The sequence below is a fragment of the Schistocerca piceifrons genome, chromosome 5 (genome assembly GCF_021461385.2).
Source record: "Schistocerca piceifrons isolate TAMUIC-IGC-003096 chromosome 5, iqSchPice1.1, whole genome shotgun sequence".
NCBI lineage: Eukaryota > Metazoa > Arthropoda > Insecta > Orthoptera > Acrididae > Schistocerca > Schistocerca piceifrons.
This window is the reverse complement of record NC_060142.1, coordinates 625,398,889-625,415,393: the sequence shown is the minus strand read 5'-3', so window position 1 is coordinate 625,415,393 and position 16,505 is coordinate 625,398,889. Positions and strand designations below refer to the sequence as shown.

The 16,505-nt window shown below is 44.3% G+C and overlaps 1 protein-coding gene across 1 annotated transcript in view; it reads right to left on the bottom strand.

The window, feature by feature from the left end:
- LOC124798354 overlaps positions 1-16,505 on the bottom strand; it is a 391,600-nt gene that overhangs the window by 67,512 nt on the left and 307,583 nt on the right. The window contains exon 5 of the mRNA XM_047261716.1: positions 15,552-15,737. Coding sequence (XP_047117672.1) covers positions 15,552-15,737 — 186 coding nt within the window. The remainder of the gene's footprint in view (positions 1-15,551; positions 15,738-16,505) is intronic.

Genomic DNA, 16,505 nt, shown 5'->3' with positions numbered 1-16,505 from the left:
GTCATCAGTCCCCTAGAACTTAGAACTACTTAAACCTAACTAACCTCAGGACATCACACACATCCATGCCCGAGGCAGGATTCGAACCTGCGACCGTAGCAGTCGCGCGGTTCCAGACTGTAGCGCCCAGAACCGCTCGGCCACCAGCGGCCGGCATAAAAGAAAACATACCAAAGGTGAAAGAAGAGTAAACTTAGTTCTTTTCCTAAAATAATTTAGATTGCTTATTACTCCTTTGATTTACACAACATTAAACTACTGTCGCATTCAAGAATACCGTTTAAAACGTATCCGTTTAAGTTTTGATTATACTCAGTTATTAAATTTGGAGGAACTGTGCTGACGTAAATTCTAGCTTAGTTTTCAGAACGAGACTGTAAAAGGGTGGTACTTACTGCCTCGTGGGCTGTGGAAGTGAACTTTTCTGCTCCTGCAAACAAGAGAAAGAGAGAGAGAGAGAGAGAGAGAGAGAGAGAGAGAGAGAGACTCTCTCTGAGGGAGACAAAAGAACAAGGGGCGAAGTAAGACAGAGAAAGAGAGAGAACCATACGCCGTGATACTTAACAGTGAACAGCATACGCTTTCGGCAATCTTCCCTCCTTCTATATTGTCGATCTGACGTCTTTCATCCTCCAGAACTCGTTGTTGTACACGACACTTCATTAAAACTTGATATTCTTTCTTTCTGCTGCAGGAGGGCACTCAGAAAAAGAAAACAGTATATACGTCTTTGTGGAAGATCTTTTTAGGAAGCTGTTTCATGGTATGCAAGTGACACTTAAGTCTGAATTTGTGAAATTGACTGGAAAAACTGTGAGTTTCGGGAGCTGCGGTAATCAGAACAGTGTTTTCAATTAAAATACTGTAATGCTGTATACTTTCCTGAACAGCAGGCAAGCATCGGGATACACAAATACAGTAAAATATTGTCTAGGTCTTCATGTTTTCAGCTTCCTTAGTTAATAGGACATTCTCTAAAGTGACCTATTCTTTTCAGTCTTCCGAGTTCCGTACCCATTTTCGTCCCCATTAGGAGAAAGGACAGCCACTATCGCTTCTGACGTCAGCTATTTGTTATTGCTGGGCTGGGCGCGCCCCCTCCGGTATTTTTTTGTTTTTTTGTTTTCTCGGAGTTCTGACTTCCTTAAAATTCTTTCATTGCTCTGTGCATTTCCGTAGCAACTTTACGTGGCAATAGCTTATGAACCTAGAGAGAGTAACTTGTTACGGGAGCGTGTTCTCCTTAAATCACTCCAGGCGATTTCAAAATTCTTTCCTCCCTGTCTTTCGCCACTTGATCTAGCGTTCCGCTTCCAACTCTTTTGACAGAAACACAGTGTGACTGAATTCAGCTGGCAATCTCAACTTCACTTGGAAGTCGACTGTTTACCATCATCGCTGACACATTCATCAGCAACTGAGTTAAAGGTAATTACCTAGTTGCATTGCCACCAAGAGACGCCTTAGGCGTTGGGGAGCCATCCTGATCTGTGAGCACTCACGCATAGTGGTGAGAGCTGGATCCAAGGCACTCACACCTCATTCTCCAATAACACAACACAGTGTCGAGTATACACGGTGGTCCATTGATAGTGACCGGGCCAAATACCTTACGAAATAAGCATCAAACGAAAAAACTACAAAGAACGAAACTCGTCTAGCTTGAAGGGGAAAACCAGATGGCGCTATGCTATGGTTGGCCCGATAGATGGCGCTGCCATAGGTCAAACGGATATCATCTGCGTTTTTTTTAAATAGGAACTCCCATTTTTAATTACATATAAAGAAATATAAATGTTTCAGTTGGACCACTTTTTTCGCTTTGTGATAGATGGCGCTGTAATAGTCACAAACGTATAAGGACGTGGTATCACGCAACATTCCGCCAGTGTGGACGGTATTTGCTTCGTGATACATTATCCGTGTTAAAACGAACCGTTTATCAACTGCGGAAAAGGTCGATATCGTGTTGATGTATGGCTATTGTGATCAAAATGCCCAACGGGCGTGTGCTATGTATGTTGCTCGGTATCCTGGACGACATCATCCAAGTGTCCGGACCGTTCGCCGGATAGTTAAGTTATTTAAGGAAACAGGAAGTGTCCAGCCACATGTGAAACGTCAACCACGACCTGCAACAAATGATGATGCCCAACTAGGTGTTTTAGCTGCAGTCGCGGCTAATCCGCACATCAGTAGCAGAAAAATTGTGCGAGAATCGGGAAATTCAAAAACGTCGGTGTTGAGAATGCTACAACATCGATTGCTCCCCGTACCATATTTCTATGCACCAGGAATTGCATGGCGACGACTTTGAACGTAGTGTTCAGTTCTGCCACTGGGCACAAGAGATATTACGGGACGATGACAGACTTTTTGCACGCGTTCTATTTAGCGACGAAGCGTCATTCACCAACAGCGGTAACGTAAACCGGCATAATACTCACTATTGGGCAACGGAAAATCCACGATGGCTGCGACAAGTGGAACATCAGCGACCTTGGCGGGTTAATCTATGGTGCGGCATTATGGGAGGAAGGATAATAATTGGCCCCCATTTTATCGATGGCAATCTAAATGGTGCAATGCATGCTGATTTGCTACGCAATGCTCTACCGATGTTACTACAAGAAGTTTCACTGCATGACAGAATGGCGATGTACTTCCAACATGATGGATGTCCGACACATAGCTCACGTGTGGTTGAAGCGGTATTGAATAGCATATTTCATGACACGTGGATTGGTCGTCGAAGCACCATACCATGGCCCGCACGTTCACCAGATCTGACGTCCCCGGATTTCTTTCTGTGGGGAAAGTTGAAGGATATTTGCTATCGTGATCCACCGAAAACGCCTAACAACATGCGTCAGCGCACTGTCAATACATGTGCGAACATTACGGAAGGCGAACTACTCGCTGTTGAGACGAATGTCGTTACACGTATTGCCAAATGCATTGAGGTTGATGGACATCATTCTGAGCATTTATTGCATTAATATGGTATTTACAGGTAATCACGCTGTAACAGCGTGCGTTCTCAGAAATGATAAGCTCACAAAGGTACATGTATCACATTGAAACAACGGAAATAAAATGTTGAAACATACCTACGTTCTGTAATTCAATTTTAAAAAAACTACCTGTTACCAACTGTTCGTCTGAAGTTGTGAGCCATATGTTTGTGACAATTACAGCGCCATCTGTCACAAAGCGAAAAAAGTGGTCCAACTAAATCATTCATATTTATTTACGTACTACACGAATATATATTAAAAAATGGGGGTTTCTATTTAAAAAACGCAGTTGATATCCGTTTGACCTATGGCAGCGCCATCTAGTGGGCCAACCACAGCGCCATCTGGTTTCCCCTTTCAAGGTAGACAAGTTTCCGTCTTTGTAGTTTTTTCGTTTGACGCTTATTTCGTGGGATATTTGGCCCGGTCACGATCAATGGACCACCATGTATACGCCTGATGAAAGCTAAATCACGTATGCTAGTAACAAGGAACCCACAGTAAAAGCGCCAGGGAAATTAAATACTTTGTCGGCAGTGGTGGAGCATGAGGATGGCGGTATTGTGCCGCCGAAACTAGTCGTGTGGTAGAATAAAGATATTCTCAAGATACAGTTGTGGTGGTACTTTTTCTTTTATATATCATCAGCTGAAGTCCCTCGTCCATACAAAAAGGTGGACGTCCATAAATTGAACTTTTATTACAAACTTAAAACCAACGTTTCGACCTATTACAATGGCCATCCTCAGGGCAAGAGTTTTTATGGAGGAGAGGTGGCTCTGTATTACTGACGATCGGTGTCAATATGTCATTTTTTTCTGAAACTTTATTGGGCATAGAATATAAGACACTAGTCACGACGGAAGAGGAAGCTGTTCTCGGGCTAGCCGCTTTGCTAGTGATTGGCGAAAGTTGCCAATCAGCGCTTGTCTTCTGGTGGGCACGTTTCCTTCCTCGTGTGCGCGGAAATGCATTGAAGATTTCCCCATATCTTTCCATTCGGGCAGTCGAGTTCGTAGGACAGTTGTAGCAGGCAGCCAGGACGCCGGAAGCTCATAGCTGTCCTCTTTGCTTATGATACCAGGCTGCTTAATAATTTCAATCGCCTCTCGACTTTTGCATTGCCGTGTCAACGGCTCTACTGCCAGCACACGGACTTCCTGGAATAAGACAGGTTGTCCACAGTCAGGGTGGTGTTCCGCTATCGCCAATTTATTATGCTGTGCTAATCGCACATAGCTACTCGTGTACTAACTGGTCTCCCTGAGTCTCCTATGCAGACAGCTCCGCACTCACATCGTAGTTCATATACTCGTACAGTATTTAGTTTGTTGACTGCATCCTTGGTGGAACCTATCGTGTTGTGAATCCTGTGGCTACTGCGGAAAATCGGTTTCAAACCTCGTAAGCGGAGGACGTTGCCTAGCCGTTCACCGAGGTGCTTCAGTTATGGTAAGTACACTAGCGGAAGTTTTTCTCTTGTTTTATTTCTGTTCGCGTTCATCAACTTTCTTATAATAGTGTTGTAATCACTGTTACTGCGAAACCTGCGATGCCGCACAATGGCCAGACCATGTGGTCCAGGCCGATCGCATGGCTGGGAATTCCATGGTGACGCTGTATCGATGAAGGACACACGCCGGGAGTGCCAAAGATGGCGGACTTTGTGAAACCTTAATGGCAGACATTTCACAGTTCGTATAGAAATTAATAGTAGCCAGATGAATCATGATACATCAGAAAGCAACATGTACATTCCCATTATTCGCACGACGATTCTGATGGTGTAATCAGATTTTGAACATCTTTATTAGTTTATAGTTTAGTGTCTGACGAAAAATTATACAAGCAACACCCAGCAACGAGTTTCCAAAATCTAAACGGTTCGTCCGATTTTGTCGATCGATATGTCTTTAGAAAGCTATTAGTGTAAACCTAAATTGGTACGAATTACAGGCATGTAACTTGAATAGTACATGATTTATTGGAGGTCAAAGTGGCCGATTACTGTTAATCGCGTCAGGTCATAAGTACTGAACACTTACACGAAAAAACGGTAGCAGCATGCTTATAAATATATTTATTCGTCTATGTCTTTGTTTATATCCGATATATCCTATTCATGAAGAAATTGGTCAAATATTTACTATGTTTTAGAAAGCACAGAGACATTAGGCGACTATATTACTTTTGTTCTGTTCCTTTGATATATGTTTGTTTAATTTGTTTATGTATTTAATAATGTGTGTTAGAGCGTGTTTATGGTCCATCTGTAGGAATACTTATTTAATTTCAAGTTATTTAAATGTAAATCCAGTATTTCGAATGTGTTTCATTATGTTTGTGAATGTGTGTTGGCTTGAAGACATGGTGGGAGCGCTCTAGCCAATCACAGCGATCGTTCCAAAAAGGACACGTGGAGAGACTGTATGGAAGTGGGGGAGGAACTTCGTTTCGAGAGAGGACAGGGGAGTTCTGGACAGTACGGGAGAGGACATGAGAGAGTACTGGACAGCTAGGCGCAACGGACGCACAGTCGCAGGAAAGACTTGGAGACTTGAGCAGTTTGCGCGTTGTCGCGGGAGATAGACCTATTTCGTAGTGCCGACTTTTGCCCTTGTGAGATTTCCATGGCTTCTAGACGCTTCAGTCTGGTACCGCGCGACCGCTACGGTCGCAGGTTCGAATCCTACCTCGGGCATGGATGTGTGTGATATCCTTAGGTTAGTTAGGTTTAAGTAGTTCTAAGATCTAGGGGACTGATGACCTCAGATGTTAAGTCCCATAGTGCTCAGAGCCATTTGAACCATTTCCATGGCTTCTGCAGTGAAGACGTAGTATGCGTTTAGAAGTGAATATCTCGCGAGCTATGTTGTTGTTCATAACTAATTACGTGAAGTAGGAATCTATTGTTTCGCTGTTATTCAACTTATATTTTATTTAATTGCTGGACCATCGACATCAGTAAGAGTTTTGCAGTAATAAATGGCATTCTTAAAGGTACTTCTGCTATCGTACTCATCATTTAAAGTCGTTAAAACAGCACCTGCACGTTTTATTTAATTGGAATCTTTCATTTATAATTTTCTATGTTACTTTCAAAATTCGCTATTGCCGAGTGATAGGAACCTTCGATGTTTCGATTCATGTGTATATTCTTATCGTATACTGTTGACTCAGCAGTATTTGGTCTGTAACGCGGCAACTACGTATCCCAGCCCCTAGACAACGAAACAAGCCAAGACTTTTAATATTTCAACTCTGAGTCAGAGGGTACGTAGTTAGGGGCCCCCACACATTTTAGTTTTTGAAAGCCTGCATGGTGTTACTGAATGAAGCCCAAGAAATATGGCTGAAAAATCACAGGCATCTATTAGCTTAGAAATTTATACTTCATGGAGCGGTATCATCGCCACAGCGACTCCTTCAGAAATATCAGGCGTTCGGCGGAATTATCAATGCCACTGATTGGCCAAAAACGGTGATTCGTCTGTACGGGCGACCTTCTTTCGTTTTTCTAGCGCCCAGTGGCACGCTTCCTTACTAATCTTTGCACCCTGTGACGAATGATGAATAGATGCAGACTTTTCTTCTACACTCCATTCCGGGGTGTTGGTTCCGAATGATACTGTACGACAGCTGAACGAACGGTGCTCTTCAGCACTGAACTGGCGCATTATTTACTGCACTTTGGATCTGCTCCAATCCGCAATAGTCAGCTTCTACCCCCGTCATCAAAATATTGTTGCTCATGGAAGTCAACTATGGACGTGTCGAGCCACTTTGTAGGGTGGCTTGAAAAACCTAGTGCCTGAACTGTCTCACAGGTGGAGTGTCCCATACGTCGAGCAGTTGTTATGAGACCACGATGAAATACACTGATATCAAGTGTCTTGCACGTCCCGTGCTCGTGTGTCACGCTGATTACGAGTACAAAGTCTGACAACATCGCAGTCGCGTGACACCTCGTCCAGTATCATTTGTGTGGCTCTCTTTTCAACACGGCATTTATTTGCGAGACAGCTGTCCATTAGTATAAATGAACAGAATATGTTCTATGCGTTTAACAGGCTTTAAAGTCGATCACAAACAGTTTCGACTGTTACCGGTTTAGGTCGGGTTTTGACCATACGATGATGGTAGGCGGTGCCGAAGAACGGAGCAGGTGTTGTGACTCCACGATCGAGTGCAGTTGACGTTTGGGGCATCACAGCATCTGATCTGTTCACCGCTACCGCCTACCATCAAGGTATAAGGCTCTGAGGATGGTCAAATATTGACCGAAACCAGCAAACATCGAAATAAATGTTTTATTGGGGTCAAGACATTTTCTCCACGAGAAATGTTCTCAAAAGTTATTTTAACAGATGATAAAATTGTTTGCAGTGAAAAATCTTCATAAAAAACTTGAGTCGTGATCCCTTCCGCATCTGATGTGAATTTGCAACGCTCTCCGCCACCAGTTAAGATGGACTCTGCACTTCTACTAATGCAAGATGTGACTTGTATTCAAAGATACCAATGGAGACAGAAATTGAGAGTAGCGTGTCTGTGAGATGCCGCTCACATTCTGAATGAGAGCAAGAAGTGATGGTAATGGTGCTGATCAACATCTACGCCTCATTTCGTCGTTGTACTGCCGCAGGGCTCGCAGTGAAGGTGCGGCCGTAACCGCGAGCAGTTGAAACTGATATAGGGAATATGACAGGTCAGTCCGATTTTTCTTCTTAAGGAGCTCACAGAATAGCTGTTGCAAAAGGAAATCTTGTGCATTAAAATGCGTTACCGTAATGCTGCAGGCAGAAGTTCGAGAAGAGATTCCGCACGTCGTTGAAGCTGTAGATGCCTATAGAGAGCGGGCAGCTGCAGTAACGAGCGCTGTAAAACTCACCCTGGAGTTGCAGACGGAGACTAAACGTATGTGCGGGAACAGGCTGAAGAGCCACTTCCTTGGCGTACTTAGGGATGGTTTGTTGGAGTCATTTCAATCCGGACAGAGATTTTACGTGCATTACATGCGGTGCGGGAGACTGCGGTAGTCATTGCGAAAAGCGCAAATATTTAATGGGGTTTTGTTCCCAATCGCATGGGAGCAGGGATACTCTCTACATGAGCATACTTGGACTTTTGGAGCGGATTTTCCCCAAAATCCGAGAATAGATTGGCGCTTGGGAAAACTTTCAAAGAACACGAATAAAGCTCGTAGGATTTCCCGGGACGTCACGGGAACTTTTATGGTGTAAAATTATGAAAGGCTAAGTCCGTATGGATGATTTTAGTTGTGGTGTGGGTTGACCTAATAAGAGTGCCTGTCGATGATAAAACAGCTAATCGTTCTGCAGTCAGAATATTGACTGTCTAAAAAGATGTTCGTAGGTTGCTCTGAAGAAAAATTGAAGAGACGATCGTGTACTAGTCCAGGATGTGTATTGTGCAGTGATGCGTTAGTAGCCACTATATAGCACGTGACGCACAAATGATCATCGTGCTTGTCATCTACGTCACCTAGTCGGAACCAATCTTTTACTAGAAGAATCGGAATTGATCAGTAAAAATCTGCTACGGTTTCTACGTCCAACGCACGCTTCTGCGTACTAAAGTTGAAACGCACTTGGAGAAGTCTACAGAACAGGCAGGGCACTGAACTCCCTCGTGGTTCCGTACAATGTCATAGCAAATGCGCACTAACTACACAACTAATACAAGACTATACGCCGTGTCCAAGAGAACGAAAATCAGAAAACATTTCTGTTTTTTGAGAATTGAGGCCTATTTGGATCGCATTGTGGATCATTCTATCTCCAAACTGACATTCGTATAGGAAGAAATATTGATATATGTGATAGCCAAACATGTCCCATAAGTGCAGTTAATTTACACCTGCAAGCATCAGGGTAACGCCTCTGACTCCCACCTTTACCGCCACTCACCGCTCACAACAGGCGGCTGTGGCAGCCCTGGAGGGAACAGGGCACCTTTGGTCTGCTGAAATGAGTCCTGCTACCTCCTGCGGATTTACGACGGTCGCAGCCACATCTGAAGTCAGTGCGGCTCTCTCCTAGGCGACTGCTACATTAGCTCCGTTGCGTGGCCCCGATGCATAGAGTTACAACTTACTTTCGAATTCCAGGCAAGCTCGCACATAATCCGCTTAACGGTATGTTGGCCATTAATCGCTCATTACATTGCATAACTGGCTTGTAGAAGCATTATCTATGGGGTTACAACACAAACTAAAGTACATCTCAATGCGACACGTATCTCGCGAAGGTTTCTGGGGCTCTCTCCCGCCTATAGAAAACGTGTAGGTTGCCTGCGTGCTTGCCATCTGCGTATAGGAAATTAGCACGCGTTCGGTTTTGGGCGTGTTTCTTAGGTAAATTATGAAATAAATGCTTATAATGTATATGTGGGCAATAGATATATGTATGTGTGTGTGTGTGTGTGTGTGTGTGTGTGTGATAAACACAAATGAAGTAAAGTACATCGTTAATGGGTAAAGAGTACGTAGAAAATCGGTATGATTGCAGAAATTCTGTATAAACGTAAATTAGTTTAAATTCTGTATAAACGTAAATTAGTTTGCCTAAATGTGCCAAAGTTATCCAGAGTTTATGCCTCACAGCTACGACTAATGGGACCGCGCTGCAACTATTACACTGTAGTAGCTCTGAAACGTCCCCTTAGAAAGATTATGAATGACTGTGATGGTAAACTTCTACGTTATTTGATTTTCAAACAGCTCAGCAATACTCAACGTACTCAAGCAGTTTTCTCTTTACTTATTCTGATCATCACTAAACTGACACACAATATTTATTTATAGAGAACAAGTAATGTATTTACCTTAATAATGTACAAAAATTACATCCATGTTCACAAATTTCTTTTTTCTGGCGGACACACGTCCAGATCGTCCGCTTATAGTATCCTCTCAAAACTCTGGCATCTCACTCTCCACATCCACCACTCCTGGCGGCTCACCTCCAACTGCCCAACGCTAGGCGCTGTTCACATCCAACTGCCCAACACTACACAAGATTCCAACAAAGAGTCCAACCAGTCACAGACTGCACCAACTCGTTGGACTGCACCAGGCGCAGTCAGCGATTTTCATACAGAGCACTACGTTGCGTTACCAACATAAAAACTTAACCAGCCTACTTACACCTTCTTTATTATGTGCTGTGTTGCTAGAGTAAGCATACCACCTATATATACAACGATTATTGCCCTTCACACTAGTGGAAGAGCGTCGGACATAAAACGAGCCAATACTTCGTCTACCTCAGCTTTTCACAAAACAATTTTGCCTTGATTTATGAGTGAATATATGAGGGTCATTCTACCTGATGACACACAAATATCTCATGCTGCTGCCACCAGTGAAATACACTACTGGCCATTAAAATTGCTACACCAAGAAGAAATGCAGATGATAAACGGGTATTCATTGAACAAATATATTATACTAGAACTGACATGTGATTACATTTTCACGCAGCTTGGGTGCATAGATCCTGAGAAATCAGTACCTACAACAACCACCTCTGGCCGTAATAACGGCCTTTATACGCCTGGGCATTGAGTCAAACAGAGCTTGGATGGCGTGTACAGGTACAGCTGTCCATGCACCTTCAACACGATACCACAGTTCATCAAGAGTAGTGACTGGCCTATTGTGACGAGCCAGTTGCTCAGCCACCATTGACCAGACGATTCCAATTGGTGAGAGATCTGGAGAATGTGCTAGCCAGGGCAGCAGTCGAACATTTTCTGTATACAGAAAGGCCCGTACAGGACCTGCAACATGCGGTCGTGCATTATCCTGCTGAAATGTAGGGTTTCGCAGGGATCGAATGAAGGGTAGAGCCACGGGTCGTAACACATCTGAAATGTATCGTCCACTGTTCAAAGTGCTGTCAATGCGAACAAGAGGTGGCGGAGACGTGTAACCAATGGCAGCCCAAACCATCACGCCGGGTGATACGCCAGTATGACGATGACGAATACACGCTTCCAATGTGCGTTCACCGCGATGTCGCCAAACACGGATGCGACAATCATGATGCTGTTAACAGAACCTGGATTCATCCGAAAAAATGACGTTTTGCCATTCGTGCACCCAGGTTCGTCGTTGAGTACACCATTGCAGGCGCTCCTGCCTGTGATGCAGCGTCTAGGGTAACCGCAGCCATGGACTCCGAGCTGATAGTGGGTAGTCCATGCTGCTGCAAACGTCGTAGAACTGTTCGTGCAGATGGTTGTTGTCTTGCAAACGTCCCCATCTGTTGGTTCAGCGATCGAGACGTGGCTGCACGATCCGTTACAGCCATGCGGATGAGATGCCTGTCATCTCGACTGCTAGTGGTACGAGGCCGTTGGGATCCAGTACGGCGTTCCGTGTTACTCTCCTGAACCCATCGATTCCATATTTTGCTAACAGTCATTGGATGTCGACCAACGCGATCAGCAATGTCGCGATACGATAAACCGCAATCGCGATAGTCTACAATCCGACCTTTATCATAGCCGGAAGCGTGTTGGTACGCATTTCTCCTCCTTACACGAGGCATGACAACAACGTTTCACCAGGCAACGCCGGTCAACTGCTGTTTGTGTATGAGAAATCTGTTGGAAACTTTCCTCATGTCAGTATGTTGTAGGTGTCGCCACCGGCGCCAACCTTGTGCGAATGCTCTGAAAAGCTAATCATTTGCATATAACAGCATCTTCTTCCTGTCGGTTAAATTTCGCGTCTGTAGCACGTCATCTTCGTGGTGTAGCAATTGTAATGGCCAGTAGTGTATATATACTCCGCTAAAAATAGAAAACGTCTATTAATTTCTCTGATATAATGTTGTACAAGGGAAGGTATTTGTCTAAGTAACCACTAAGAGAAGGCTGTTTGTAGCGCCCGTTATCTACTTCTTTGAATTTTTAAGGTATTCGCTTGAGTTTAGAGCAATATGAAGAGCGAAAACGGTTAGTTACATTACATACACAAGGGGCCATCATACTGAACTGTGTGCCTTACAGGATGATTCAGGCTGCCCCTACCGACGTCGTTTTATGCAACACGCAATGTTCTGGCCTTCAAGAAGCACTCGCGAGATTTTCATATACTCTCGCTCGCTACGCGCAAACTGTTAGTCCTACAGAAAAAAATGACCAGGGCCGTTTCATAGGAAATCTAACGAAATTAAATTTTGTTCTGCGATACGCTTTCGTGAGACGTTGAAATACTCGAGGACTCAAGAGTAAAGTGCAAAAGTGACCTTCAAACGGAGCTCCTCCCTGCTCCCTCCTCACCCACCCCCCCTGCCCATCCCTCGTCCCACATTCAGTCCCCATCAGTCAGAATTTCCGGTTTGTTGTCCAAGGCACTCTCCCCTACAGCAATACAAAAATTTGCGACTGCACGAATTATTTTTCTCACGTTCGACCTTTTTTGGTCTTCATTGACTGGCCTTATTACGCCACCAGGGTCATCGAGCAGTTACAAATTATAGAACTAACGTTTGTGTAAATTTTACCTAACAGTTTTGTGAATGTTAACAGCACGAAATAAACAATAACATAGATGCGTTCATCAGGCGTTCTGACTACGAAACTACTGTGCTTGTAAGGGTCACGTTTGGATCGAACTGACAGTATAATTTGATTTGGTGAAATGTTTGCAAACGTCGTTTTTCTTTCATTGCCCTCACCGGAACATGTAAATTAATAATGTTAATGAAATAACCGACTATGCTGGTGGCGTAATAGCCCAATAATAGAGGCAAAAAATGGTCGAAATCGTGAATAGTTCGTGTAGTCGGAAATTTTTGCATGGTGGTAGGAGGAAGTGCCACGAACGACAAACTTGAAGTCCCGTCTGGTGAGGGATGGGTGTGGGGATGGAGGAGCGTTCGAAGGTGACTTTTATGCCACCAGCGGAAACGTATCCCATAACAAAATTTAACTACATTAAATTTCCAAAATTTCCTTCAAAAGATTCTACTAGTTTTTTCTGTAGGACTAATTGTGTGCGCGTAGCGAGCGAGAAAATATAAAAATCTCGCGCATCGTTTTTTTTAGGCCAGATATAACGGCGTGGGTTGCTTAAACGACATCGGTAGGTGCTCTCAAATCTCCCTGTGCATATAGTGGACTGTAACCAATTACTGTTTTGCTATGATAAAAGTTGCTAAAATTAAACGCAGTTCAGTTTTTGACTTGTAGCAAGTCTATAGTAGATGTCTCTGGTAATGCATCATCACTTGTCCTGCTTAATAATGCAGGTCTAGTTCTTTCAACTATTTTACGGTAAGAATATTTCAGTTATTTAGTTGCTTAACTCGATTTTTAAACACATCTTGCGTTATTCAGTTTTCATACTAGATCGACTAAGGAATTAGTTTGTCATGTCCTCCTAACGCCTGCCATTCACGTACCTCTGCGCTCTCTTCAAACTGCTCAGTTTTGCTTCACTAATTACTTACCAGGAACATTCAGTCACGCACACGACGTAAATGCTTCTTATCACTTTAAAACTCATTATGTCACATCTACATCTATACTCTGTAAACCACTGAGAAATACTGTCCATTGTAACATCTGTTAGGGTTTTTTCCTGTTCCGTTCACATATGGCGTGGGAAGAATTCTTAATCGCCTCTTTGGACGCTATAATTGATCTAATCTTGTCTTCGCTATCGCTATGGGAGCAATACGTAAGGGTTCTAATATATTGTGTGTAAAGTTGGTTCTAGAAATTTCTAAGTAGGCTTTTACGGGCTAGTTACATCTATCTTCAAGCGTCTGCAGTTCAGTTCTTTTAGCATCTCACTGACATCCTCTCATGCGTCAAACAAAAAATGTCCTTCTTCGTATACGTTCAATGCTCTGCTAGTCCTACCTCGTACGGGTCGCACAGACTTGAGCAATATTCTAGAATCGTTCACACGAGGGTTTCGTATGCAATTTCCTTTGTACATTGACTACGTTTCCCCAGTAATTTACCAGTCAACCGCCGTTTGCCACCCGCTTTACCCATTGCTATGGCTATGGGGTCATTCGATTTCATATCCCGACAGTCCCCCCGATAGCTGAGTGGTCGCCGGCACGGTAACTCAGCGTGTTCGGTCAGAGGGTTAGCTGCCCTCTGTAATAAAAAAACTGAGTTATTGGATAAACAACGAAGAAAAAAAAAAGTCGTCAGCGTGACGGATTGCCGTCTTACGGGCCCGGGTTCGATTCCCGGCTGCGTCGGAGATTTTCTCCGCTTAGGCAGTGCGTGTTGTGTTATCTTCATTATCATTTCATCTTCATCCGGCGCGCAAATCGCCCAATGTGACGTTCAATGTAATAAGACCTGCACCAAGGCGGCCGGACCTTCCACGCAAGGGACCTCCCGGCCAATGACGCCAAACGCTCATTTCCTTATCAATATCCCGACAAATTGTTACAACAAGGTATTTGCATGAGTTGACCGATTACTCATTGATACTGCAGTCATAGAATACAAAGTTTTTCGTTTTGTGATGTGCATAATTTTACATTTCTGAAGCTTTAAAGCAAGGTTTTCAAGAATTTTCTTCCCCGTTAGAGGCTCTAGCATTTTTCACTGAGGCCCGTAGAATGCCAGTTTTGCTTTTGTTAACGATGATGCACTGCTGAGTAGTCCAGACATGGAAATCTGAATAGCACGACACAAGAGTACATGTGTTTGGCAGTGTCGTGGTATCAGTGGTAGCCTGGCCCGGGGTCATCTGACATTAGCACAGCTGCAAGCAGACGGTCCCCGTTTGTCTGTGCTGACACGTTAGGTGCTCTCATAACCCATCTACCTTGATGTGCGTTTGTACGGAGACGTCCAGAACCAGGTCTAAGGGTGAGGAAATGTTCCACAGACACTACTCAGACCAGTGACATACACAGGTACATGCCTCAACATGAGCAGCAACCTATCGACACGCCCATCCAGCTTTTCGTGGCCCATAATGCAACCCTGTACAAATGCTTCAAGTTCTCCAACAGTAGTACGTGCTCTTTGGTGGATAATGATTTTATCCTAGAATGGATGTTGCACAAACTGTTCACCTCTAAACACAACACAGTTGTTACTTGCAGAGCCAAAACAAGAGGGCGCACAGACAGGTCTCTCGACCACAACGGCCGGCCGTGTCACTCAACACAGTCCTTGGTGGTGGTGGTAAATTCCTATGGGTCAAACTGCTGAGGTCATCGGTTCCCAGCCTTACAAACTACTTAATCTAACTTGAACTAACTTACGCCAAGGACAACACACACACCCACGCCGAGGGAGGACTCGAACCGCCGACGGGGAAGGCCACTCGAACCTTGGCAAGGCGCCTAAGACCGCGCGGCTACCCCGTGCGGCTCCTTGACGGTGTTGTAATTTTTTTACGGCAGTGTGTTTTTGTTGTAACTCAATGATGGAAAAATTTAATCATGTAATAAATGTAGCCATAGTGCTAAGTGGATTAGCGAAGAGGAAATAAAAGTGGTTGCGACATTCTGTCAGACTTACACGCCGCCGCCCTTGTCGCAGTACTTGCGGGCCCCGCGTCCCTCCTCCAGTTCCAGAGGTCCTTCCTCCGGCGGCTTGAGTTCATTGTCCTTCGCCTTCTTCTCCTCCTCCTTCACGCTCGCCGGGTCCTTGGCGACGGCCTCGCCGTGCTCGTCCAAGGTCGCACTGCGTCTACTTCGGCTTAGTCTGTAAACAAGCGGAACCTTCACTTGGCGTGGCGAGCTAAAGTGCAGGGTAAGCACTGTAACGTGTCACATACAGACCCAATAGAATATGCGAACGAACGGGTCTACGGTAAATCGTCACAAAAAAAGGTGGAACAAGTTAGTAGAGCATCTGGTAACGAATCCAAAGTTAGCATTGGAAGGAACATTATAGGAGAAAACTATGGACAGGCAGAGATTAGAGTTACGTAAATTGAAGGTGGATGGAGGTGAAAGAAAAGGAAAGGAAAGGAACTAAGTCTATGGTAAATCATTACAAAAAGATGGAGCAACTTAGTTGAACATCTGATAACAAATCCAAAGTTAGGATTGGAAGGAACATTATAGGACAAAACTATGAACAGGCAGACATTAGAACTACGTAAATTGAAGGTGGACGGGGATGAAAGAAAAAGAACTAACGATATCAGCTGCATCGGGACTTTTTGCGGATTCAGCAACGACGAGTGAAAATGTGTTCTGGACCGGTACTTGAACTGGGGATCTCCTGCTTAATAGGCAGGTGCGTTAACCACTGCGCCATCCGGACATAGGGTTTACCGCAAGTGCGTGGATTATATCGGCGCGCTCCCCGGCTGACCCACAATCCCACCTATCTATAGTCGCCGTCCATGTCTTTCATTGTCACCAATGTTAGATTCTCTCTGGAGGTCTGATGTAAATGTGCATCCGCGATGAAGTTTGTGGACTCATTGCCCATCGAGGACAATCAGTTGCATAAATGTGTGGT